This window comes from Orycteropus afer, unplaced genomic scaffold (assembly GCF_000298275.1).
Source record: "Orycteropus afer afer isolate SDZICR_OR568_19922 unplaced genomic scaffold, OryAfe1.0 scaffold00490, whole genome shotgun sequence".
In the NCBI taxonomy this organism is placed as follows: domain Eukaryota; kingdom Metazoa; phylum Chordata; class Mammalia; order Tubulidentata; family Orycteropodidae; genus Orycteropus; species Orycteropus afer.
The window spans coordinates 1,298,688-1,322,659 of NW_006922077.1; the positions used below are offsets into that span (position 1 = coordinate 1,298,688).

Here is a 23,972-nt window from a genome sequence, read left to right on the forward strand (position 1 = left end):
TTCCGTAGTGATACTGCCTCGGAAAAACAAGGAGGGGTCGCTATGAGTCGGGTTTGACTCGACGGCACATAACAACAACAACAACATATATATATATATATAACACATTTGCCAACTCAACCATTTTACATGTATAATTCAGTGACCATCATCCAAAATTTTACCAAAATTTTCATCACCACTAACAGATACTCGATGATTCCTAAACATGATTCCCCTTTCCCTCCCCCTCTGACCCCAAGTAACCACTAATAAACTTTGGTTTCTATGTATTTGCCTATTCTAGCTGTTTCAAATAAGCAGGATCATACTGTATTCATCCTTTTATGACTGACTGACTCAGCATACTGTTTTCAATCACAAACCATTTTTGTCAGTCTCTGATTCTAAATGTGGATTATCAACTTTGTGGATAGTCTGTAAATTTCCCTCAACAGGCTGGGCAGTTCATCTTTCTTTCCACCTTTCCCCGCCCACTGCCATCTGATGTCTGTTTGGGGAATCAAAACTTATTCTTGTTGCAGCCTAAGCCTAATAGAATAAAACAAACACATCTGTGGTCTAAAAAGTCACATGATTTTATTACAAAACAAAGAAAAATGTTTGTGATAGGAGAGACTCTTTTCCACCATAATGAATGAACTGCCATTCTACCTGTGGGGAGTAGGTACCGGGAAGGGGAGGGATTAAGCCGGAGCTCCTAGTTTTCATTTTAACCCTGTTAGTAATGTGTGATTTTTTTTTTTTTAATAATTTGATTATGGTAAAATATATATAAAACAAAAAATTCGCCATTCTAACCATTTTTAAGTCAGTTCCATTAAAGTGCTTGACTTTTTAAACTATGTACCTGAATTGCTTTTAAGAAACAAAAAATATGACGAGGTTTCAGTTCTCCAGGAAGTAATCAGCAGAAATTAAAAGAGCAAGGCAGCAAGTAAACTCCGAGATTTAAATATTAACGAAAACCTGGTTTCCCCAAATGGGCCGCAAATGTTGTGAGGTGAGGGCTGTAACGCTTTACTTTTCTTCCAATCTCTCTCACTCTCTTAGGCACATATTTGCGCTCGACAAGGTTTTTAAAAATGTACTAAATTTGGTGTGGCCTTAGGCAAATCGTTTCACCGTTCCGTGCCTTACACTTTTAATATAACAAATAAGGATAAATCGTATCTAACTTTGCATCAGAGTCGGTATCTCTACAGAAGTAGATTGCTCAATCTTCCTTTCGAGGAGTGGCTGGTGGGTTTGAACCGCCAGCCTTCTGGCTAAGACACTGAATTTATGCAATAATACCAGATTCTGGGTCTCCGAGGCTGTAGGGGAAATTTGGGAGAGAGGCGCTGGGGTTTGGGGTCTAGGCTGGATGGCAGAGGGAAATACAGGAGACAGCAGGCTCTTTTTTCAACCTGGTGACAGACTCTGCCTCCTCCAGGGTGTAACCCCCAGGGCCTGTTTCCCTTTGCAAGGAGGAACCCGCGCTCCCCGCACACCCTGTCAGAGCCCGTACCTGGCTGGGGTCGCAGTCCCCGCTCCCTCCAGTGGTGCTATTGGCAGCTTCCCGTCCCCACTCCGAGTTAGGCACCAGGACCTCCCTCTCCGCCCCAGGCTTTGGCCCGCCCCTCATCCCTCCCCCGACACTTCGTCGCGGGCTTCCTTGGGTGGCTGAACCCGCAGCTCTCAATTCTCCGTCTGGCACCCCAACCCTGACTGCCACTCAGCCAAGCCAGTCCTTGGCTCACCACGGCTGCGAGCTCATTGGTGTCGACACAACTCCGCCCACTCTGTGGGCGGGACAAATGGAGCAGAAACATCCAGCTCCAGCGATTGGTGAGCAAACTCAATTAAGCTCCGCCCTGTGTCTGCAGAGGGAAGGAGTCCAATTAATGGAAGATCTCACGTCAGCAACAGCTGATTTCGGAGAATCTGCGCCCCAGTTCAGGAAGCGAGACTGGCACTGGTCCGTGGAGGCGCGAAGGGCTTGCTATGAAGGGTGGGATCGGAATTTCGACATTAGGGCATAGGAAGAGGAAGGCTGAGGTAACAAAAACAATAATAACTACCATGTACTGAGGATGCCGTGCTAAGCACTTTAGATTCATTGTACATTTTCATTTCCACAGCAACCAATTGCGGTGAGAATCATTATCTCCATTTTAGAGATTAAAAAACTGAGTTTCTAGAAAGAAGTTAAGTTGCTTGTCAGTGATCACAGACACACTAACAAGTAGAGTTTGGATTCAAAACCAAATCCTCTTGACTCCAAACCGCAAATTTTAAATTCCTACAGTTTCCAGCCTTCCTCCTGAATAGTAACTTGAGATTTGGAATTTGAACACACACATACAAATTGTCAGAATATTAGATTTATTCCTTCTATGTTGGTTGTCGTGTGCCTTTGAGTTGATTTTTGACTCATAGTGACCCTTTGTGACAGAATAGAATTGCCCCAGAGCGTTTTCTTGGCTGTAATCTTTACAGAAGCAGATAGATCACCAGGTGTTTTTCCCGTGGAGCCACTGGGTGAATCGAAACTGCCAACTCTTGCGTTAACAGTCAGCACGTAACCATTGCCCCACCGGGGCTCCTTTCTTCTGTGTCCACCACCACCTTTCTATAGCCTAAACTCCTAATCTCAGGGTCTAAGCAATGGAGCTTGAGTGGGCCCAACCTCCAGTAGAGAGTTGAACTTAATAATTCTGACACTTCTGAGGCCATAGTTGTAGTCTCCCCCAGGCCACTCACATCTGTAGTGTCCACAAATACTCCTCACTGATTTCTGGCAGTGGGGTGTTTGTTTCTTTCTCATAGTAATACTGGATCAACTGCTCAACCCCAGCCTTCACTGCAGGCTTAAGTGCAGAGCTGATCAACAGTCCTATAGACCCCCCTGATAGCCCTGCCATGGTCAGCAGAAGGTCGTAACCCAGATCTATGGCTCCATCTTGGCCTCGTGTCTTGGCTTTGTCCAAGCAGTTCTGAGCAGCGTAGTACACAGCTGTGCCCAAGTTGTAGTAGGTACTTATGGTTGGCAACCAGCGGAGCACACTATGCAGTCTTTGCTCCTGCTCCTGCTCACAGTTCTCAGTGTGGAGGGAGCGTCGGGCTCTCTCTGGGTCTTGCTGCCCCTTGGCCAGCAGCTGCAGAGCAGAGGCCAGGGCATCCACTGATGCTTCACTTTGTATGCTTCTGCCTTTCTGGAGCCCTTGGAGATGGTGGATAAGGAGCTGTGTAGCTTTCACACCTCCCAGGCGGTAGAGCTGATGTTCCACAGTCCGGGTGTAAGCCTGGCAGCCAGCCTTCTCAAGGGCATTCCTCAGTGCCAGACCTACCAGGAATCTGAGCAGAGGAGCCATGTGGATGAAGCCAGGCAGAGACTTTGGGAGCATGGTCTGGCAGAACAAGGAGTCTGAGGAGGGTGGCTGGGACCCCAGGGAGGGAAGGTGCATCGAGGCCTTTGTCTGGGTTCCAGATGAAGTGGCCTCCATGGACTGCAGCAGGAAGTAGCAAAGAAGCAATGCAACCGGCATCATGATGGGTCTGAGGCCACCTATGCCTGGAACAGAGTACACTGGAGTGGGGAAAAGCCCAAAAGACACAAAACATTTCCCTAAGCATTGTGTTCAAAAGGAGCCTAGAGCACCTAATCCATCAGCTCCAAGCTTCTTTTCTTTTAAAGTAAAGGCCTAGGAAATGGGATCCAACTTCTCTCACCTGACCTTGCCCATTTTCGGGTCACCAGGGATTTCCTCTGCCTTACTTCCACCCACTTATAAACCAAAACCAAACCCAGTGCCACTGAGTCAGTTCTGACTCATGGTGACCCCATGTGTCACAGAGTAGGACTGTTTGTGCGTAGAGTTTTTTTGGCTGTAATCTTTAGAGAAACAAATCACTAGGCCTTTCTTTCATGCTGCCACTGGGTGGGTTTGAACTGCCAAACTTTAGGTTAGTAGTTAAACCATTTGCACCACCCAGGGACCTCCACCCACTTACAGGGGCCCCAGATTACCACACAATCCAGTTAATGAGAAGTGAGACTGCCTTGGTAGGTTTGGGTGCTTCTTGATCCCAATCTGCCCAGTAGTCTGTCCTATGAGAAGGGGAGCTACTTGCTTTCCCTTGTGATTAGTAAGGGATGTAATCTCTGCAAATATTTGCCTTGTGCTGCTTGCTCAAACCTTGTCCCCTTGTCCCACATTCATACTCAGTACTGCAAACACTGTCCTTTGGCATGTCCTACATGTCCACACCTGTCTTAGTTATCTTAGTTATCTAGTGCTGCTATAGCACTAGAAATAGCACAAATAGTTTTACCAAACCAAAACCAACTGCCATGGAGTCAACTCCAACTCACAGTAACCCTATAGAACAGAGTAGAACTGCCCCATAGGGTTTGCAATCTGTAAACCTTTATAGAAACAGACTACTTCATCTTTCTCCTGTGGAGCAGCTAGGGGATTTGAACTGCTGTCTTTCTGGTTAGCAGTTGAATGCTTTAACCACTATACCACCAGAGCTCCTCTGATGGCTTTAACAATCAAAAATTTATTCTCTCACAGTTTGTTGTTATATGCCATCAAGTCAGACCCAACTCATAGAGACCCCGTCGGGTTTCTGAGACTCAATCTCAGAAACCCAATCTGTGCTCAATCTATGGTAGATTGCCCAACCTTCCTTCTGAGGAGTGGCTGGTGGGTTTGAACCACCCACCTTCTTGTTAGCAGTCAAGTGCTTTAGGCACTATGCTACCAGAGCTCCCCTCTCACAATTTAGGAGGCTAGAAATCTACATTCACAGCACTCCATCTAGGGGCAGGCTTTCTCTCTGTTTGCTCACAGTTTAGGAGGAAAGTTCTTTCTTTCCAGCATCTGTGGGCCCAGTGTTCCTTGGAAATCTTCATGTGTGTTGGCATCAGTCTTCCCCTGAGTTCAGGAGATTCCCAGCACAGGACCCTGGGTTCAAAAGAAGTGCTCCTCTCTCAGCTCTTCTTTCTTGGTGCTAATAGATCCCTCTATGTCTCCTCGCTTGTTTAATTTCTTTTATATTGCAAAAAAGATTGAATCAAGATGAACCTTAATCCTATAGATTGTATCCTGCCTCATTAACATAGATGCTTCTAATCCTGCCTCATCAACAGCATAGAGGTTAGGATTTATAACACAAAGGATAATTACATCAGATCACAACATGGAAGAAAATTACCTAATACTGAGAACTATGGCCGAGCCAAGCTGACACATATTTTGAGGGGACACAATTCAATCCATGACAATGCCATATGCCCATTTTAGCTCATAACAGAAGCCAGAGAGACTCAGAGTCAAGAGAGATTATGTATCTGTGATTCTCTTTTATTTTATTTCTCTTTTTAGCTTAAAAAGTTAATAAGCGAGCTATACCATCTAGTTGGGATATTTAGAAAGTGCAGAGTAGAGGAATGAGAAAAGGTTAAAATATCTCTCATGCCTAAAAACCAGTTGCTGTTGAGTCAGTTCTGACTCATGGAAATCCCATGTGTGCCAAAAGAGAACTGTGCTCCATAGGGTTTTCAGTGGTTGTTTTTTTGGAAGTAGATTGCCAGGGCTTTCTTCAGAGGCACCTTTGGGTGGACTTCAACCTCCAACTGTTCAGCTAGTAGCCTAGCTCCTTAAAGTTTGCAAAACCCAGGGTCTCAGTTTGTCATGCCTAATACATAGTGAATGCACAATCTTTGATGACTGAAAGCAAGAAAAAAGGAAAGAAAAAATGGGATAAGAAAGGGTTGGGACCTACTAGGAGGAGAGGGGAGAAGTAACAACAGTTACATGTGTCTTTTAGCACTGGGATTGCAGAAAGGGCATGGAGGCAGCATCTTCTGACCTCTTCTAACTTCACAAGAGGGAGACGGCTGACAGAAGCCGTCAGCAACCCAAGGCTTATTCCTGTGAGGCCAGACATGCCGCCACCCTCCAGCCTTTTGATCAATTCTGACACTAGCCATCCCTCCCATGGCCCTCACTACTTTTCTGCTGGGTTCAATAATTTGTTGCAATGGCTGCACAGAACTCACAGACAATACTCACAATACGGAGTTTATTAGGGAAGTAACAGGCTACAACTCAGGTTCAGGAACGTTCTCAGGATACAATTCTCCATTCAGGACAGTCTCCCCTCTGCTATGCCCTCAGGGATGCCTCTCTGGCCCATGGCCTCTTGGCCTGCCTCTGCCCTGCTCCGGCAAGTGTTACAAAGCTCTTTTAGGTGCACCCCACTCTGCAAGAAAGCCTCCTGCCTGAAAAGAGTCAGCTTTCTTGCTCTGTGGGACCAAAAGCCTGCTGCTCTGTCTTGAGCTTCTTGGTTTCACTGCCGTCATCTCTCTCAGCCAGGCATCATTGCCAAGGAGGTCCAGCACAGGGATCTTGGGTTCAAGGATGCGCTCTGCTCCACTTCATGTACAACCATTCTCTTTTGATGGCAGTGAGATGCTCTTTTCTGCCTCTAGGAGGGCTCATGTTAACCTAGTGGAATGACAAAACTAACCAATCTCCATATGGAAGACTGAAGTGGAGGCCTAAGGGGCCCGCACTGAAAACTGCAGAACTTTAACCAGCGGGCATGACTAAAGTAAACATTAATCATAGTGACTAACATGTTATTTTCCCCATTCTTTGGCTTTCTTTTAAGTAAATAGAATAGCCAACCTCTTTATGGACTCTGAATTCTTCTGGTTTGTTATTTTCAATTACATATTCTTCTAAGCATAACCCTGTCCCATGACTGGTTTCAGCTGAGAACCAAAGCCTAAGAAGCAAGACGACTCTAGGAAGAAGGACGCCGAGTCTGGAGTAACCAGGGAAGAGAAGAACAAAGATGTTTCTGGCAGTCCAAGGGATCTTCACCTCCCTTCCCATTTCCCTATATAATCATGTTTACCCCTTTGCTCAAGGAGATAGAGAAGTGATTCTCTCTGTCTCCTTGGGTATCAGCACTCAATAATCCTTTTGGTTTCCTGCTTCAAACTGTTGGCTCTTCGTGACAGGGGGTAAGGACCTTGTTTTCCTACAACACCCACATGAGAGTTCCATGCACCTTATTTGCATGGTCCCACTCAGTAATCTCCACTCCTCGGAAGGAAGGTTGGGCAATCCTACTTCCGTAGTGATACTGCCTCAGAAACCCAAGGAGAGGTTGCTATGAGTAGGGGCCGACTCCACGGCAAATAACAACAGCAACAACAACTCAGTAATCTGGTGGGAGTCACAAAGACTGGCTAGAAAAGCCATTCCAATAATTCACTGCACCACAGGGAAGAAATGAAGAGATACATCTGTCCTAAGCAGTGTCCATCATTTCTGACTACTTACTGTCTCCCCTTCCTGAACACAGCTCTGAGAAAGGAGACTCAGCACATAGGTACCATCGCATATTTAAAGTAAGTTTGGACAAACTGCTGACTTATTCTACTATAAAGGTCTTCAGTACAGCTGTGGAATGTTTTATTTAAAAAATTAAAATAAAAACATTTTATATTTCATCATCCACAGACAATAAAACATAACCGAAGGGGTAACTATGGGGAGGAAGTGGGAGGGGAGCTGTTGCATTGTGGTAAACTGTGGTCAATGTCATGAGACAAAGTGTACGTGAACTGATGTATGGAAAGTGAATCTGCTTTGTAAATCTTCACCCAAACCACAATGAAAAACAAAAAAAACACAAAACCCAAACTCATTACCATCAAGTTGATTCTGACTCATAGCGATCCCCATTGGGTTTTCAAGGCTGTAAATCTTTATGGAAGCAGACTGCTTATTGGGGCGGCTGGTGGGTTCAAACCACCAACCTTTTGGTTAGCAGACAAATGCCTTAATCAGAGTTCCCTCCATAGACAATACCTCAAAAACCAAACTCACTGCCATAGAGTTGATTCTAACTCATAGCGACTCCCATTGGGTTTCTGAGGCAGTAAATCTTTATGGAAGTAGATTACCCCATCTTCCTTCCACAGAGCAGCTGGTGGGTAAACCCGCCAACCTTCTGGTTAGCAGTTAAATGCCTTAGGCACTATACCACCAGAGCTCCTTTTCCATAGACAATAAAAGGGTCTTAATTTGGGGCCTTCTTCATCCTTTTGCCTAATTCTTCAAAATTCTCCAAATATTCATGCTTGAAGTTCTTGGTGGTGTTAACAGACAGAGATCTGAATTGTGTCACCAACAACATGAGAAATAGCTTTTCAGTAAACTCAATTACCATCTGAGGTAAAGGACAGACCAGCCATCCCAGCAGATGTATGCTTCTGCCATGAAGTATTCTCCAGGGCAGATAGCTGAGTGCTGGGTTCATCCGAGCTTCCCCAGAGATCCCCCCATACCCCTCAGATGAGCTCAGCATTGTCAATCTGTTTCTCATTGCACTTTTGGATCTCACAGAGGGTTTCAGTGGTGTCCTTTCCTCACATTCTAAATTGCTGAAGCTGTACATGGTGGGCCTCATTTAGGCAGCCAGCCTCCTCCAGAGCTATCCTCCGAGCTAAGTTGCACAATTACGAAGACAGAGGGGCTGAAGGGGGCATGGGGTGGGAAGGATTTGTACAAGAGATCCTGGCAATTCATCTATGAGAAGGACCTGGCTGGAGAGCACATTCAGCAGAGGCCCCAGCTCTGGGTAAGGTGGCTGAAAGAGCAGGCCCCCACTCTGGACATTTCTTAGAAAGGCAGCCACTGGGAACAGCAGGACACGGCTAAGGAGCAGCACTGCCTGAGTCATAGTGGAATAGCAGGTTGGGAGATGGGGAAAGTGTTAGGGTGGTTTCTCTGAGGATAAGACAAGAGCTAAAAAGCACCAAGATCAGTATCAGTGAAGAAGTGTCTCAGCCCTTAAAAACTCGGATTACCCTGGACACACCTCACCTCTACTTTTATAGGATCCTCACTGCTTGGAGGAAGAAACAAGCCAGAGGAACAAGACAGTCCAAGCATCTTTCTGGCTTTGTTATTCTTTCTGACTGTGTTTTGGATCCCACCTTCTCTCTACCTTAGACAGAACCACCAAGAAGCCAGAAAGCTGATGGTTTCCAAGAACAGGACATAGCACTCACAAATATTTATCCATCTCTTCTCAGTACAAACTTCGTTATTCTCACATTTGACCCATGCTGATAAATAGGCCTTCCCCTTTGTGGCTCTGCTAGGCTCTGCTAGGCGTGGTCCCATGGTTTTATCCTAGATTTAAACTTGAGACAATGTAAAGTTCCTCTGTCTTTTCAGGGGCAGGGGTAAGAAGTGGCAAGGCAAGAAGGCTTAGGATCTCCGGTTGTTGTTGTTGTTGTTGTTATGTGCCGTCGAGTCAGACCCGACTCATAGCGACCCCTCCTTGGGTTTCTGAGGCGGTATCATTACGGAAGTAGATTGCCCCATCTTCCTTCTGAGGAGTGACTGGTGGGTTTGAACTTCCAGCCTTCTGGTTAGCAGTCAAGTGCCTTAGGCACTATGTTACCAGAGCTCCTAGGATCTCCTGTAGGGAGACCCAAAACAGTTCTTATTCAAAGAATACATTGGATGGAGGTACTGGGAAACCAAACAGATTGGTAAATCAGATCAAATCAGAGCGACTTTTATTTTTCACATTTGAAGTTCCAATGCAAAACACATTTATTTACCAGCTGGGAAATAACTCTTTCCAAATCCATACCAAAACCCCAAGAATTGACCTTTATCTGGGGCCTAGGGGTAACTGTAGTCCAAAAATAGGGGATAAAGGCATCTGGTGACTTCTAAAACTGATACAAATTCTCACTTATCATTGTGTCATAAAGTTTCCTCTGGTGCTATAATCTGCCTCTGGCAGGCAGCCAAAGGGAACAGGCCAGTGAGAGAGGCCCAGGATCCCTTAATTTCATTCACTTTTAGTTCCCAGGAAAGGCCCTTAACAACTAAAAGCAAAGGAAGAATAAAGAAGAAGAGGACTAGATCTCTAGGGGCACACTGCCAAAATTGAGAGAAACAAGAACTAGGTGCAAAAGGGTTCAGCACTAACTGAAATTAACCAGTTGCCATTGAATTAACTCCAATTTATGATGACTCATGTGTGTCAGAGCAGAACTGTGCTCAATAGGGTTTTCAATGACTGATTTTTTGGAAATAGATCACCAGGCCTTTCTTCCGAGGTGCCGCTGGGTAGACTTGAACTTCCAATCTTTCAGTTAACAATCTAGTTGGTTGACCATTTGCACCATTTAGCAACTCCCACTACTAGCTATAATCTATACTTCATTAGAATTTCACTTTTTTTTTTTTATTAGGAATTCACTCATGTCATTTTTCTGTTCTAGGATTCAATGCGGGATGCAATATTGCACTTAAACTTTGTTTCCACTATGGAATTTTTCAAGTACAGTCATGAGCCATATAACATCCATTCAGATAGCATCAGTTTGGGCAATGTTCAACTGCACATGCCTCCATGGGCCCAACCCATAAAGCCTATTATATTAAAAATATGAAGTACAAAAGAATGGCTGCTAAGACTGCTACTACTAAATACCACATGGGATTTGGTTCCTTGGTTTGGAGATTTATGGTCATGTTTCATTTGTTTATTTGGCCTTAAAATGCATTTTGTGCTTCTGTTCTGCCTCCTAGTTTGTTGCATAGTGCCTGAGGTCTTAAAAGCTTGCAAATGGCCATCCAAGACACAACAATGGGTCTCTACTCACTTGGAGCAACAGAGAAAGGAGAGTCAGGAATAGGAGAAGGATATATGTGTCACTAACTGCCTCCATGAACAACTGCCTACTTTGCCATGAGACAGAAGATCTGGATGGTGGCTCACTACTATTACTGAACTTTTTTTGTTTTTAATTGTGATTTGGGTGAAAATTTACAGAGCAAATTCATTTTCTGTATGCAGTTCACATACACTTTTTCTCATAACATTGACTACCATTTACCATAATGCAACAGCTCCCCTCCCACTTCTTCCTGATAGTTACCTCTTCCCTGTGTCCTCCATGCACCCCTGCCCCCTGAGCTGTCTCCATGTGCATAAACAGCCCTTCTTTCTTCCATGATTTTTCTCTTCAAGGAGTGCATCTACCTCAGGTAAAGGTTCAACTCATATGCCTGTCTTTTGTTTAGCTGGAAGCCACAGGCGTGGGTTCAATTCCAGACCTGAAGGGCAGCTAGGGGCCATAGTCTCAGTGGTTCCACCAGGCTGTATCAGACCAACAAACCTGATCCCCCCCCTTTTTTTTTCTCCAAATGATTTTGAGATTTGTTCTACATTGTTCTTCCTCTCTATCCAGGATCTCCTACATAGATCCCCCTCCAAGTGGTTGACAGTGTTAGCCGGGCACCATCTAGTTCTTCTGGTCTCATAGTCTTATAGGCTGCAGATTGCATGGTGTACCAGTCGCTAGGACTAACTCTTTCCATGAATTTTTGGTTTTCTTCATTCTTCTTTGCTCTGGACAAGGAGAGACCCATCGTTGCATCTAGATGGCTGCTTGCAAGCTTTTAAGATCCCTATTACTGAACATTTTGACCAAAGAGCCCAAAGAAGAATCCTGATCAAAAGGGGGAAAATGCAGAACAGAATTTCCAGTTCTAGTAGTTCCAGACTTTCTGGCGCCAGGAGGGTGGATGACCCCTGAAACGGCTGCCCTGAGATAATCCTTAAACATTAAGCCAAAAATATCTCCTGAATTCACCTTGAAACTGAACACTAATATTGCTTAACTTTTAGAAAAGGTCTCCCTTGAGTGATATGCCTTTTTAACAACTATCTATATGCGATCAAATTGACAATAGCAACTCAAAAGATTAGATAGGACTCTTAGGGGGTAGTGGGAGCTAAGGCACTTGACTATTAACCAGAAGTCTGACGGTTCAAACCCACCAGCCACTCCTCGCAAGGAAGATTGGGCAATCTACTTCCGTAGAGATACTGTCTCAGAAACCCAATGAGGGGTTACTATGAGTCAAATCGACTCAACAGCAGTGAGATTGCTTTGGTGAGGATAGTGAGTTTATATTAATGAGGAAGGAACAACTCAGAAAAGGAGGTGAGAATGGTTGCAGAACTTGAAGAATGTTATCAATGTCACTAAATTGTGTATGTATTGGTGTGTGTTTTGCTGTGTACATTCTCAACAATGACAAAATAAATAACATTGAGAACAAAATTTGAGGTACATATAACGGCTTGTAAAAACAAACAGGTACTGCTTTGTGACACGCATCAAAACATTTTTATTATTATTTCTGTATTATGTTAAAGATGTTTCAGTGTTTCTTTAATGTTTTTTATACTTAGAAAGAAAAGTACACTATATACTTTAGTCTATACAAACATTTGACTACCTGGTGTTAGATACAAACAGTACCTAACTGTACCATTTTATGGACAAATGTGACTTACAGAGTTAAGGATAGAACTGATTCATAATCTAGGGACTGCCTGTATCTAATATGCTGTTCTCACAATGTCCAAAACACAGAATATATCATGCATGACTGTACACACAAAATAAGGCATCTATTACAGTGCTGAATGCCACACCATTCCTCTTCAGTTTGTCATTCCCAGCATAGTTAAAACATGGTTGTCTGATTCAAAATGGCCAAAAACAGTCCATTTCAGCTCACTAATGCCTAGGATATCGTCTTTATGCGTTCCATTTCATTTTTGACAACTTCCTGTTTTCCTAGACTTTGTACATTGTATGTTCTTATTATTAATGGATGTTTGCAACTGCTTCTACTCATTTTGAGACATGCCACATCAGGCAATGGAGGTCCCCAAAACTTTACTCCATCCATATCATTAAGGACATCTCTACTCTGAGAAGTCAGCTCTTCCCCAGCCGTATTTTGAGTGCCTTCCAACCTGATGGGCTCATCTTCCGGCACTATACTAGACAATGTTTCACGGCTATTCGTAAAGTTTTCCAGTAATATATCAGAGAGTGTTTCACTACTATTCATAAGGTTTTCACTGGCCAATTATTTGAGAATTGGATGGCCTCTTCCTTCTTCCAAGAGAAGAGAAGGTCTTAGTCTGGAAGTGCCACTGAAACCTGTCCACCATGGGTCACCCTGCTGGCATTTTGCACTGGTGGCATAGTCCAGCCTCACAACAACACGCAAGCCACCACAGAACGACAAACTGACAGGTAAGTTCATCTCCCTTAGTTGTTCCTAACTGCCCTGTTCACTTCCGAACCACACACCTGCCTATCTGCGGCCTGGCCTTAAAAAAAAAAAAAAAAAAAGAATGCTTGAATGCTTGGAGGTGTGAATGCTGAGAAGACAAACGTTTCCAGGAGCCATCTTCACATTCTTCATGATATGGTCAATGAGGAGCCTAATTTCCTTGCTCCAGCTGGGGTTAGGGAGAGCCTGGTTTTACTGAGTGACTTCAGAAGAAAATGGCCTAGATAGGCATCATCTCCTGTGGGCCACACAGGACTGCAAGCCTGCGCAGGTGCATGTTACAACTCCTCAGCATGGCTCTGAGAGCAGTGTGGGGCTCTGGAAAGTGAACCAGCGGTGAACATATAGCTGCCTCTCACCCTTGCTGCAGAAAAGGCAAATTTTTCAAGATCAAGATGTTTCAAGATATGTCCTGAAGTACAACGCTGTCAGTGATAGGATAATACCCAAACGCCTACAAGGAAGACCTGTTAATACTTTATTATTCAAATCTATGCACCAACCACCGAAGCTAAAGATGAGGAAATTGAATATTTCTATCAACTTCTGCAGTCTGAAATTGACTGAACATGCAATCAAGGTGTGTTGATTATCACTGGTGACTGGAAGGCAAAAGTTGAAAACAAAGAAGAGGCATCAGTAGCTGGAAAATATGGCCTTGGTGATAGAAATAACACTGGAGATCACATGATGGAATTTTCCAAGGCCAATGACTTACTCATTGCAAAATACCTTTTTTCAACAACATAAGCAATGTTTATACACATGGACTTCACCAGATGGAATACACAGGAATCACATTGACTACATCTGTGGAAAGAGACAATGGAGAAGCTCAATATCATCAGGTAAAACAAAGCCAGAAGCTGATTGTGGAACAGATCATCAACTGTTCATATGCAAGTTCAACTTGAAGTTGAAGACAATTAAAACAAATCCACGAGAGCCAAAATATGACCTTGATAATATCTCTCCTGAATTTAGAGACCATCTAAAGAGTAGATTTGATGCACTGAACACCTATGATTGAAAACCAGAAAAATTGTGGGATGACATCAAGAACATCATCCATGAAGAAAGCAAGAGGTCATTAAAAAGACGAGAAAGGAAGAACAGACCAAAATGTATGTCAGAAGAGACTCTGAAACTTGCCCTTGAATGGAGAGTAGCTAAAGCAAATGAAAGAAATGACAAGATAAAAGAACTGAACAGAAGGTTTCAAACAACAGCTTGAAAAGACAAAGCCAATTATTATAATGAAATCTGCAAAGACCTGGAGTTAGAAAACCAAAAGGCAAGAACATGCTCGGCATTTCTCAAGCTGAAAGAACTGAAGAAAAAATTCAAGCCTCAAGTTGCAATATTGAAAGATTCTATGGGCAAAATATTGAATGGTGCAGGAAACATCAAAAGAAAATGGAAGCAATACACAGAGTCACTGTACCAAAAATAACTGGTTGATGTTCATCCATTTTAGGAGGTGGCATACAATCAAGAACCAATGGTATTGAAAAAAGAAATCGAGGCTTCACTGAAAGAATTGGTGAGGAACAAGTCTCCATGAATTGACGGAATAGCCATTGAGATGTTTCAACAAATGGATACTGTGCCGGTGGCACTCACTCAGCTATGCGAAGAGATTTGGAAGACAGCTACCTGGCCAACTGACTGGAAGAGATGCATAATTGTACCCATTCCAAAGAAAGGTGAACCACAGAATGTGGAAATTATTAAACAATATCATTAATATCACATGCAAGTAAAATCTTACTGAAGATATTTCAAAAATGATTGCAGCAGTATATTGACAGAGAGCTTCCACAAATGCAAGGTGGATTCATAAGAGAACGTGGAACAAGGGTTATCATTGCTGATGTCAGATGGATCTTAGCTGAAACAAAGAATACCAGAAGGATGTTTACTTGTGTTTTATTGACTATGCGAAAGCATTCAATTGTGTGGATCATAACAAATTATGGATAGCATTGAGAAGAACGAGAATTCCAGAACACTTGATCGTACTCACGAGGAACCTGTACGTAGATCAGGAGGCTGTTGTTTGAACAGAATAAGGGGATACTGCATGGTTTAAAATCAGGAAGGGGATGTGTCAGGGTTGTATCCTTTCACCATACTTGTTCAATTTGTATGCTGAGCAAATAATCCGAGAAACTGGGTGATGTGAAGAAGAATGTGGCATCAAGATTAGAGGAAGACTCATGTATAATGCTGTGCCTTCTTTTGTAATAGATTCCACTCCTGGAAATAGCTGGACCATGTTGTACGCATGTGCCTCCTACTCATATCCCTAATCTATCTTGGACAGGGCATATCTTCCTTTTTCTGGACCTGGCTGACCCCTGCCAGAGTGGAGATTAGGACATCCCCTTGAAAGCCCTCCCTGTGTTGCTGTCCTTGCAGCACTTCTCAAGTGGTTAAAGAAAATCTGTGTGGCTTTCGTATCTTTCAGCCTTGAGAGCTGAAACTGCAGGATCCAGGCATCAGGCTGTTAGTCAGCCTGCTACAGAGAGTTCATCATTGCTATGCCTACCAGGATCCAGATAGGGAGGCCATGTGAGTGAAGCCAGGCAGGGACTGTGGGAGCAGACTCTAGCAAAATTATTGAGACTGCAGAGGATGGCTGGGACCTAGAGACCAGGGGAGGGACATCAAGGTCTTTGTTGGGTTCCACATGAAATGTCAACCACAGGCTTCAGCAGGAAGCAGTAATGGAGTAGGTCATGATGGGGTCTCAGGTGATGCCCAGCTGCATTAGATTATGTTAGAATGGAAGACAACACTCAAATGGGGCTATGGTCTGAAAAGAACCCATGGCTCAGTTAGAAGATGTATTGCCCATCAACTCCCAGCTTCTATTGCTTAAGTTACCAAACCAACTGGTTGCTGTCAAGTGAACTCTGACTCATGGCGACCCCATGTGTAGAGCTGTGCTCCATGCAGTTTTCAATGGATGATAATTTGGAAGTAGGTCACCAGGTCTTTCTACCAAGTTACCCCTGGGTGAACTTGAACCTACAACCTTTTGATTAGCAGGCAAGTGTGTTAACTCTTTGTACCAATTAAAGATGCTTTAGGTTAGGGCCCAGGAAATGGGACTCCATGGATCTTCTTGGCTTCTGCCGTTCTAGATCACCAGGAACTTACTCCGCTCTATATCCATGCCATTGTGAGGACACAAATTACCCCATCATCCAGTCGGTGAAGAGTGAGATTTCTCTGGTGAGTCTAGACCCACTCTGTCCCATTCTCATGCCAGGAGGAGGAGGAGAGATGGTTGCTTTCTTCTTTGATCAGTAACTAATATGATGTCTGCAACTATTTGCCCAGTTGTACTGACAGTTCAAATATTGTCCCTTTGTCATACACAAAAGGCAATGGCATTTCCTATGTGTCCCTGCCACATTCCCTTTCTACTTCAAGACAGGAACCAAAGAGACTCAGAGTCAAGAGAGAGCACAGATAACTATGTTTCAGATATAAGAAATTTCTTTTTATTTCTCTATTTAGTTTAAAAATTAACATTAGCAGGCTACAGCATCTGGTTGGGAAATTAGGAAGTACAAGGTAGATAAATGGGGAAAAAAGTATAATCCCTTTCATGCCTATTGTTGTCAGGTGCCTTTGAGTTGGTTCTGACTCACAGCAACTCTATGTACAACAGAACAAAATGCTGCCTGGTCCCACCCCCCATCCTCACAATCCTTGCTATGTTTGAGCCCATTGTTGCAGCCACTGTGTCGATCCATCTTGTTGAGGGTCTTCCTCTTTTTCACTGACCCAATATTTACCAAGCATAATATCCTTCTCCAGAGACTACAGAAGACTTGATAACATATATGTGGTGGTTAAATTTGTGTGTCAACTTGACTGAGCCTGATTGAGTGGTTGGGCAGCTGAATGTAGTTATTCCCCATGGTGAGACTGGTAATGAACTCCATGGTAGAATCTATGGGAGCAGCTGAGTAGCTGCTTTGGGTATGTAGTCTGCTTCCTGTATATAAGAAACAGCTTTGGAAATGGTCTCTAGCTTATGGCACGCTTGAACCCCACATGTAGCTGTGTTGTTTTTCAGCAGCCTGCCATATTCTGCTGACCTTGGGACTTTCAATGGACTTGAATTAATGGCCTGCCGTGTGATTTGGTAACATCGGGACTGTGCCTTATTACTTGTCAACCTTGGGCTTGTCAGCCTCAGAAGCCAGCAGCTGAGTGAAGAAAAGCCTCTAGCTTCAGTGGGTCGGGAGCAGGAGGCAGAGCTGAAGCCCAAGTTTGAGGGGCTTTTACCCAACTCCTAGAGCCTGGCACTTTGAACTCGAACTTAAAGCCTCCAAAATTGTGAAAGAATAAACTCCTGTTTGTTAAAGCCATCTCATGTGTGGTATCTTCTGTTAGAGCAGCACTAGGCAACCAGAACAATATGCAAGTATCTTGCTATCCTCCCTTTTAAGGAGCATTCTGGCTATACTTCTTCCAAGACAGATCTGTTCATTAGTCTGGCAGTCAGTGGGGTATTCAACATTCTTCCCCAATGCTATTACTCAAACCCATCAAGTGTTCCTCCATCTTCCTTATTCATTATCCAGCTTTCACATGCATATGAGGCAACTGAAAATACCATGAGTCAGGAGCACCTTAGTCCTCAAAGTGATATCTTCACTAGTACATAAAAATGCACACTATTTGATGACTTCTGATAGGAAGAAAGATACATTGAGAGAAGAAATAGGGGTTAGGGCCTACTAAAAGAGGAGCAAGGCTAATGGGGGTCATATGTGTGTTTTAGCACAATGAAGAGCATACATTGATCCCAACATGCCCCCAACACTTCTACCTACCTACTATGCCCAGGTCTATGCATAGTCCTATAAGAGACACCTGAGAAAGGAAATTTGATGCCTAGGAGGCTTTCCTTATCTGAAATAAGTCAGGAAAAAATTCTGTATCAATTCCATCAAAAAGAACTTCAGAAGGGCTATAGAACGTATGAGAAAATACAGCTGATCTTCTGTAGACATTGATACGTTATTAATTTCAGGACTTTTCATCAGTTGTTTGCCTACTGCTTCCACATGCTCCCAAGCCTCATCTGTGCAGTTCTGGGTGACACTGATGGCAGAAGTCTTCAACTCTGTTGTCAGCTCAGTGGCAGGGAGTTTCTCAGCAAATTCAACCATTAGCGCTGCTATATCGTGGAGCAGCCTCCCACGTCCATGGGTACATGCCTCAGGAAGGTTAGCTGAGCGCCGGGGCCGCCCAAGCTCCCCTGGGGAACCCTCCAGATGTCTCAGAATGAGCTCAGCATGATCAATCCTTTCCTCCTCATTGAGCTTTTGAATCTCACGGATAAGGGTTTCAGTGATGTCCTTTCCTTCCATCCTAAATTGCTGATGCTGCAGAATGTAGGCCTCAGTTGGGCAACCAACCTCCTCCAGGGCCACCCTCAGAGCTAAGTTGGACAGGTACTCAGGCAGAGGGGCTAGAGATGGGGCTTCACGCAACAGATCCTGGCAGGATCTGGCATCTGGGAGAGGGACCTGGCTGGAGAGCATGTTTGGTGGAGGCCCAGGCTCTGGGAAAGATGGCTGGAAGGTCAGGGCTCTGTTGTGGGCACTTCTTGGAAAGGCAGCCACTGGCAATAGCAAGACACAGCAGAGCAGCACAGCTTGCATCATGGTGGGACAGTAGTGATAGTCTGCTAGAGAGAAGCAGTGCTCAGGTTAGGAAGTGGGGAATGGCTCAGGACAAAGAGACACCAAGATTGGTCACAGCAAGGAAGTGTCTTAGCCCTTGGAAACTTCAGTTGCCCTGGACATACCTTAACCTCCACCCCGAAGGGCTATGAAATATCCTTACCTGTTCAGGAAAGAAACAAGCAAAGCAATGAGGTGGTTCAAACACGTCCTTTGCCTGGATGCTTCCCTCGTCTGAATAGCTGGATCTCACCTTCTTTTTACCCCAACCAAAAAAAGTTGGTGCCTTCTGAGAACAGTGAAGGACATAGCATTCACAAATATTTATCTATCTCTTTCTGGCCCAGACTTTGTCCGTTTCACCTTTGCTCCGTGCTAACAAATAGGCTTTTACCTTTTCTGGCTCTTTTCCTGGCCCATAACCCTGCCACCCTAAGGATTTACCCCAGGCCTAAACTTAGATCAGGAAAGCTCCTCTGTATCTTCTGGGGAAGGGGTTTGTGGGAAGGCAGGAAAGCCAATGATTTTTCGTTCAAATAGAACAAAAACAAACCTGTGACCCCATGTGTTACAGAGTAGAACTGCTCCACAGGGTTTCTTTACCTGTTGTTTTTATGGAAGTAGATTGCCAGGCATTTTTTCTGTGTACCACTGGATAGGTTTGCATTGCTCACCTTAGGTTAGTAGTCACATACAAACTGCTTGCACCACCCAGGGACATCAATTTCTGGGTAGGAGACCCCAAAATAGTTCTTCAATGGACATTGCAGGTGGAGGACTGGGAGACTAGATCTTATTGGCAAGTCAGACCAAATCAGAGCAGATTTCTCATTGTTACCTTTGCAATTCTAATGTAAGACCTAATAAAAACACAGTCATTACTGTGATGGTACCTGTTTGTAAACCTACAGGAAGTTGGCTTCATTTTTCATCAAAGGGTAATTACAGTCTGGAAAAACAGGGAATGATAGCAACTGGTGCCTTCTAAAACTGGTACAGATGCTCACATAGCATTGTGTCATAAAGTTTCCTTTCTTAAGCTATGATCAAAGGGAACAGGTCAGTGGGTGAGGTCTTCTTCCTACATCACTTACTCCTCCCAGTTTCCAGCAGGTGCCCCTAAAAACCAAGAAGAAATAAAAAATATATAATTTCTGGAACAAGAGAAATATATCTTCAGGGAGGTACTGGACACACTCCTAAAACTGGGAGAGGAAAGAACTGGATATAGAGAGAGTCCAACATTGTTGTCTGAAATTCCTAGGCTCTGAGGAACTCAGAAAGGAGTTCTGGTTGCACAGTGCCTAAGGCATTTGACTGCTAACCACAAAGTTGGCAATTCAAACCCACTAGGCACTCTGTGGAAGGAAGATGGAGCAATCTACTTCCGTAAATATTTACTGCCTTAGAAACCAAATGGGGTCATTGTAAGTCAGAATCGACTCAATGGCAGTGAGTTTTGAAAGGAACTCAGAAGGAGCCCTGGTGGTGCGGTGAAAGACTTTACTGCTTCTGTACAGCTAAGGGGAATTTGTGGGGACCAGCTGTTTCATTTCTGACTTGGGTTCGCCATCTGTAACTGTGCCTATTTCCATCTCTGGGGTCTGGTTCTTTACTTAGTGTTACTGCCATCCTTAACATGGAGCTACCTTTTCTTTGAAATTCCTTGGGTTCTCAATTCTGATACTTTGGGAATGACAGGGGAGAGAAATTGAATGTGTAAACATAGTAGTGGGGAGAGAAAGTGGTGATAAGCTTGTCTCCAGGGCTGAGAAGAGAAATGAAGACATAGCAGTGCTCCATCCAGATTTCTCCTACCTTCATTTTCCTCCTATTTCTCAACAATAGCCGGCAGCTGTCACTTCTACAGGGTTGTTTTAAGCTGCTCTTCCCCATTGGCTTGATCTTCCAATGAAATAGAATGTGCCCAAAGGGCATGGGGGCAGCATAGTCTGACCTCCTGTAACTTCAGGAGAAGAGAGAATCAGCATTAGCATCAACAGCTCAAAGCTGATTCCTATGAAGCCGTCAGACATGCTGCCACCCTCCAACCCTTTTACCAGTTCTGGCCTCAACCATCCCACCCACAGCACTCCTTACTTCTCTGCTAGGTTCGATAATTCATTGCAATGGCTACACAGAACTCACACACAATACTCAAGATTGTGGAGTTTATTAGGGAAATAATAGGTTACAGTTCAGGTTCAGGAACACTCAGGATACACTGCTTTGATCAGGACAGCCTCCGCTCAGCCATGTTCATATGCACACTTCTCCTTGGCCCTCAGCCCCTCAGCATGGCCTCTGCTGCTCAAGCAAGTGTTACAAAGCTCTTTTAGCTCTGCAGATAGGTACCCAGAGAATCACCCCACTCTGCCAGAGAGCCTCCTGCCCGAAGGCACTCAGCTTTCTTGTTCCGTGGGCTGGGAAGCCCACTGCTTTATCTTGGGCCTGTCTCTGTTCTGCTGCCTCTGCTGCTGTGGTTTCTGTGGCACTGTATCTCACCGTCTTCACCACCTCAGTGAAGTGTTGAAGCTCTCTCTCTCCTGGGTCAAGGAAGTTCAGTGCAGGGATCTCAGGTCCAAAGGATGTGTTCCACGTCTGAGTCTTCTTTTTGATGGTAGTGAGATCTCCTTTCCACTGCTGAAATGGCCCATTTTAAGCCTAGTGGGATGGCAAAACTGACCAATCCTCATGTTAGGGTTCCATACACTTTATTTGCACAGTGTTACCCATACAAGGGTGCCATGTACCATATTTACATTATCACGCTGGTGGGGCAGAAGCACCTCACATGTGCATAGTCCTACCCAGTCATCTAGCGGGAATCACAAAGACCAGGCACAGGGGTGATATTAAGTAACCCACTGCAGAAGGCATCAAAGTAACTCCACTAGCCCTCTAGACCAACATGTCTGGCACTTAACAAATATTCAATGAACAGTTACTATTGCTACCCTCTAGGAATACCAGGCCTGTCCTCCTTTTGCGGGTTAATAGGAGAGCCTTCAGGAGCTCTGGTAGCACAGGGCCTAAGGCACTTGACTGCTAACCAGAAGGCTGGCAGTTCAAGCCCACCATCCACTCCTTGGAAGGAAGGTTGGGCAATCTACTTCTGTAGTGATACTGCCTCGGAAACCCAAGGAGGGGTCCCTATGAGTCAGGTCCGACTCGAGGCACATAACAACAACAACAACAGGAGAGCCTTCATGGCTTGTGCCTGTGCTCCTCATTGGGCCCTTGCTCTCGAGAGACTTCAGTTTCTACCTCTGGCTAGAGGTAGTTTTTCCTTCTCTGGGTGATTCAAAGAAGCATCCAATGTTCTCAGGGTTCGATTTGTCTAGACTATAGGAAATTTTTCTACAAGGGCAAAGAACTTAAAACTTGCAGCAAAAAGAAAGGAACGGCTCGTTAGATCACCAGCTTGTTAGCATTAACTCCTACTTTGTACTTATTCCTGCATTGGTGAAGATCTGTAAGGGCTGGGACCTTTTTTTTATTATTGCTCTATTCATCTATGCATACTTAGTATCTGGATAACCCCTCTCCCATTTATTCCAATGCCCAGCATGGTGACTAATACACAAGAGGCACTGGCTATATATACATACAGGTACTTTATACATCCACACACAAACACACACTGTATGGAGCCTTGGTGGCGTGCAGTGGTTAAACACACTCAGCTGCTAACCAAAAGTTCAGCAGTTCAAACCTACCAGCGGCTCTGTAGAAAAATGTGGCAGTCTGCTTCTGTAAAGATTACAGCCTTGGAAACCCTATGGGGCAGTTCTACTCTGTCCTATGGGGTTGTTATGAGTTGGAATAGACTCTACAGAAACAGGTTTGGTTTTGATATACTGTAATTGGATGTAATAATGAATGTATCCTTGGGATCTAAAGGTGACTAAGACATGATCCTTGTTTTCAAAGAGTTCATGGTCTAGTGAGAGAAAGAACAAATAAGATGTGTAACACTCTTAAGGTTTGTGTTATATGAGGGGAATGAACAAACCCCAGCTAGCAAAATGATCACTTGTGCTTTGGGGTTCAGAATGACAGGGACTGCTTCACAAAAATCACATTTGAGCTGATTCTTGAAGGATGGAGTGGGGGTTGGATGGAGCCTCCAGTAAAAAGACTGGCACAACCAACAGCCCATGAAATGGGTATGAAATGGCCTACTCTGTTTGAGTGATGCTAAATAATAACAACAAATAGTTCAGGGTGGCAGCAGTGTCAAAATCGGTCAAGTATGGTAGTGAGACTGAAAAATTGGTTAAGGTCATGTTACTCTCTGGCTCTGGATACTGTCCTGAAAGAAATGGGGAACCATTCTCTTGAGCAGGGTAGTGACATGATCAGAACTGTTTTAGAAAGAAATTCTGTAGGCAGCATGGAAACGGACAAAGGTAAAGAGGAGACTGGAGGAAGAACCCTAGAGGGTCAGCTGTTGCTGTGTCTAAGACAGAAATGAGGAGGGATGGATTTTTGGAGGTAGAACCAATGTTCTTCACTGTGTAGCTCATTCTCTTAAGCTACTTCAGCAGCAGCTGCAGCTAAAACAACTTTATTTGACCTATGAACCTGGGTGGTGGAATGCAAGGGAAAATCATTTGGTTTCCTGAAGCCCCAACCTTTGACTCCAAGAGCTCTCCCAAGGCCATCTGGTGAGCCAGTATTATTAGCTAGATAGTACAAAACATAGAATCCAGGAACATCATTCTAATCTAAGAAATAAATTCAAAGTCATTTTCATATATAAAATTCATAAAGATTAAAAATGGTTAGCCTTTATATAATACATAGAATGTGTCCAGTCTGTCCTAAGAACTATACATATAATAATTCATTTGATCTTCACAACCCCATGACTTAGGTACCATTATTAGTTAAAGTGGGCTTTAGAGTGAAACTTATACCTTTAAATGCTTTTATTGGAACAATTAAAATCAATCATCTAGGCCAAGTGTTGGTAAACTATGGTCCACATCAACTATAGTTTGCCAGCTGTTATTGTACAGTCCTCAGAGAGTGGTTTATATATTTTTAGTTAGTTGAGAAA

At 44.0% G+C, this 23,972-nt stretch overlaps 2 protein-coding genes across 2 annotated transcripts; both read right to left on the reverse strand.

The window, feature by feature from the left end:
- Positions 1 to 2,556: 2,556 nt before the first annotated feature.
- APOF (apolipoprotein F) lies at positions 2,557 to 3,533 on the reverse strand. The gene is given in 2 exon segments (XM_007955164.1): positions 2,557 to 2,759; positions 2,762 to 3,533. Coding segments are annotated over 2 exon segments (975 nt in total).
- A 14,594-nt stretch (positions 3,534 to 18,127) lies between these two features.
- Positions 18,128 to 18,889, reverse strand: LOC103209344 (apolipoprotein F-like). Its single transcript, XM_007955165.1, has one exon. The coding sequence runs from the start codon at positions 18,887 to 18,889 to the stop codon at positions 18,128 to 18,130; it is 762 nt and encodes a 253-aa protein (XP_007953356.1).
- Positions 18,890 to 23,972: the final 5,083 nt, after the last annotated feature.